The 1,995-nt window shown below is 32.2% G+C and overlaps 1 protein-coding gene across 1 annotated transcript; it reads left to right on the top strand.

Moving 5' to 3' along the window:
* The first annotated feature begins 1,008 nt into the window (after nt 1–1,008).
* Nucleotides 1,009–1,995, top strand: LOC115980727. Its single transcript, XM_031102947.1, has one exon. The coding sequence runs from the start codon at nt 1,009–1,011 to the stop codon at nt 1,993–1,995; it is 987 nt and encodes a 328-aa protein (XP_030958807.1).

Here is a 1,995-nt window from a genome sequence, read left to right as displayed (position 1 = left end):
ATGGCACTCGTTAGTGTCTTCAGCACGAATTATCCAAATCCTAAAGGTCCCTCTTTGGAGGCTCCACCCATTCCAGTAGATTAACACTACCAAGTACGATGTCTTGCTTTCCCACAAAGTTCTTTTCTTGCGCATAGCACATGCAAACCCTTTATATGATGCAATAGATTTGAATCAATACCGTCGGTTCCTAGATTATTGTTTTTTGTCAAGTTAATATAGTAACTGATTTTTAATTTATATAAGTGGAATTTCAATATAGATATCTTAATCAATAACCCAAAATAAAAAATAAATAAAATAAATAAACAACAACAACAACTTACCTTTTTTTAATGGAAAAAAAATGCAAAATGCACCCTCTAAGTCCAACTATAATTCATTTATGTCCTCTAATTTTGTTTTTGTTCAATTGAGTCTTTTAAGTTTTAAGTTTATTCAATTAAAGTATTTTCGTTAAATTTGGTTACAATTTTTTAAAAAGAAATTCTAGAAAATATTTTTCAATAATTAATTTTGTTGGGTTATAGATTGACCACAATTAATTAATTTAATTAACCAAGTTGATTAATTATTCAAATTACATGCAAATCGCGTGGAGGCACAATCAAATCAACAAACTAAATTAAATGCAACAGAAAATAAATTTGACATAGCAATTTGATCGCGATGGGAAAAATTTTCGTAGACAAAAACTTCATCAAGTGAATTCCAAGTCGGCACTCTCGAAGAATCCACTAATCAAGAAACAAGTAGTCACAAGTATAAGGAATCTTACCCACTAGCTTATTCCAAAATGCCAACTTACAATTGAACCATGAAAGAGCAAATAACTGTGGTTTTTAGATATGTTGATGCATACGGCTTTGTGAAAGAATTTTTTTTGGGTTTATTCATGTTGTTGACACTGCAGCTTTGACTCTAAAGAAGGGGTTATATTCTTTGTTATCTCAACATTGCTTAGACATACAAAATATTCAAGGGCAAGGATATGATGGAGCAAGCAACATGCGAGGTATGTGGAATGGATTACAAGTTTTGATTTTGAATGATTGCCTATATGCTCACTACATCCATTGTTTTACACATCGCTTACAATTGACATTAGTAAAAGCATCAAAACAAGTTGTCCCCATTAATGGATTTTTTCTAAAATTGCTTTTGGTGATCAAAACTACTTATGCTTCCTGCAAGTGTAATGAGCAATTGAAAGTTGTCAATGCTAATGAAATAGCATGCTTGATTGATCTTAAAGAGCTTGAGACTAGAAGTGGACTTAATCAAATTGGCACTTTACAACGACCTGTAGAAACATGTTGGAGTTCACATTTTAGCTCAGTTTCTAGCTTATTAAGGATGTTTTCTTCAACTATTGAAGTTTTACTAAATATAATTGATGATGTGGCTGATGGAGAACATCAGGTAGAAGCAAAGTCAGCTCATGATGGTTTAACTTCATTTGAATTTGTCTTCATCTTGCATCTTGAGAAGGAAACTATGGAGATCACTAATAAACTTTGTCAAGTTTTGCAAAACCAATCTCAAGACATTTTAAATGCTATGCAGTTACTTTCATCTACTAAAGCACTTATCCAAAAATTTAGAGATGATGGATGGGATGGCTTACTCACTACTGTGATATCATTTTGTGAGAATCATTGCATTGTCATCCTAGATATGAATGCTTGTTATGTTGGGAGGCAAGGTCGAGCTTGTAATCAGCAAGATAACATTACAATTGAGCATCATTATCGAGTAAATATTTTTTATACTGCAATAGATTCTCAACTACAGGAACTAAATCATCGGTTTAATGAAGATACAATGGAGTTACTTAAGCTTAGCTCAGCTTTAGAACCTCGAGAGGCATTAAAATCTTTTAGAAGTAGTGATCTTTGTTTGTCGGTAAAGAATTTCTATTCACAAGATTTCACAGATTATGACAAACAAGTGTTGGAGAAGGAGCTTTATCATTTTGAGCATAATGTAGTTTGA

This window comes from Quercus lobata, chromosome 3 (assembly GCF_001633185.2).
Source record: "Quercus lobata isolate SW786 chromosome 3, ValleyOak3.0 Primary Assembly, whole genome shotgun sequence".
In the NCBI taxonomy this organism is placed as follows: domain Eukaryota; kingdom Viridiplantae; phylum Streptophyta; class Magnoliopsida; order Fagales; family Fagaceae; genus Quercus; species Quercus lobata.
Note: the sequence above shows the minus strand (reverse complement) of the source record. Positions and strands in the feature narration are given on the sequence as shown.

Excerpts from the sequence above, each read along its gene's own strand:
- LOC115980727 (XM_031102947.1), top strand. The coding sequence starts at position 1,009 with ATGCGAGGTATGTGGAATGGATTACAAGTTTTGATTTTGAATGATTGC.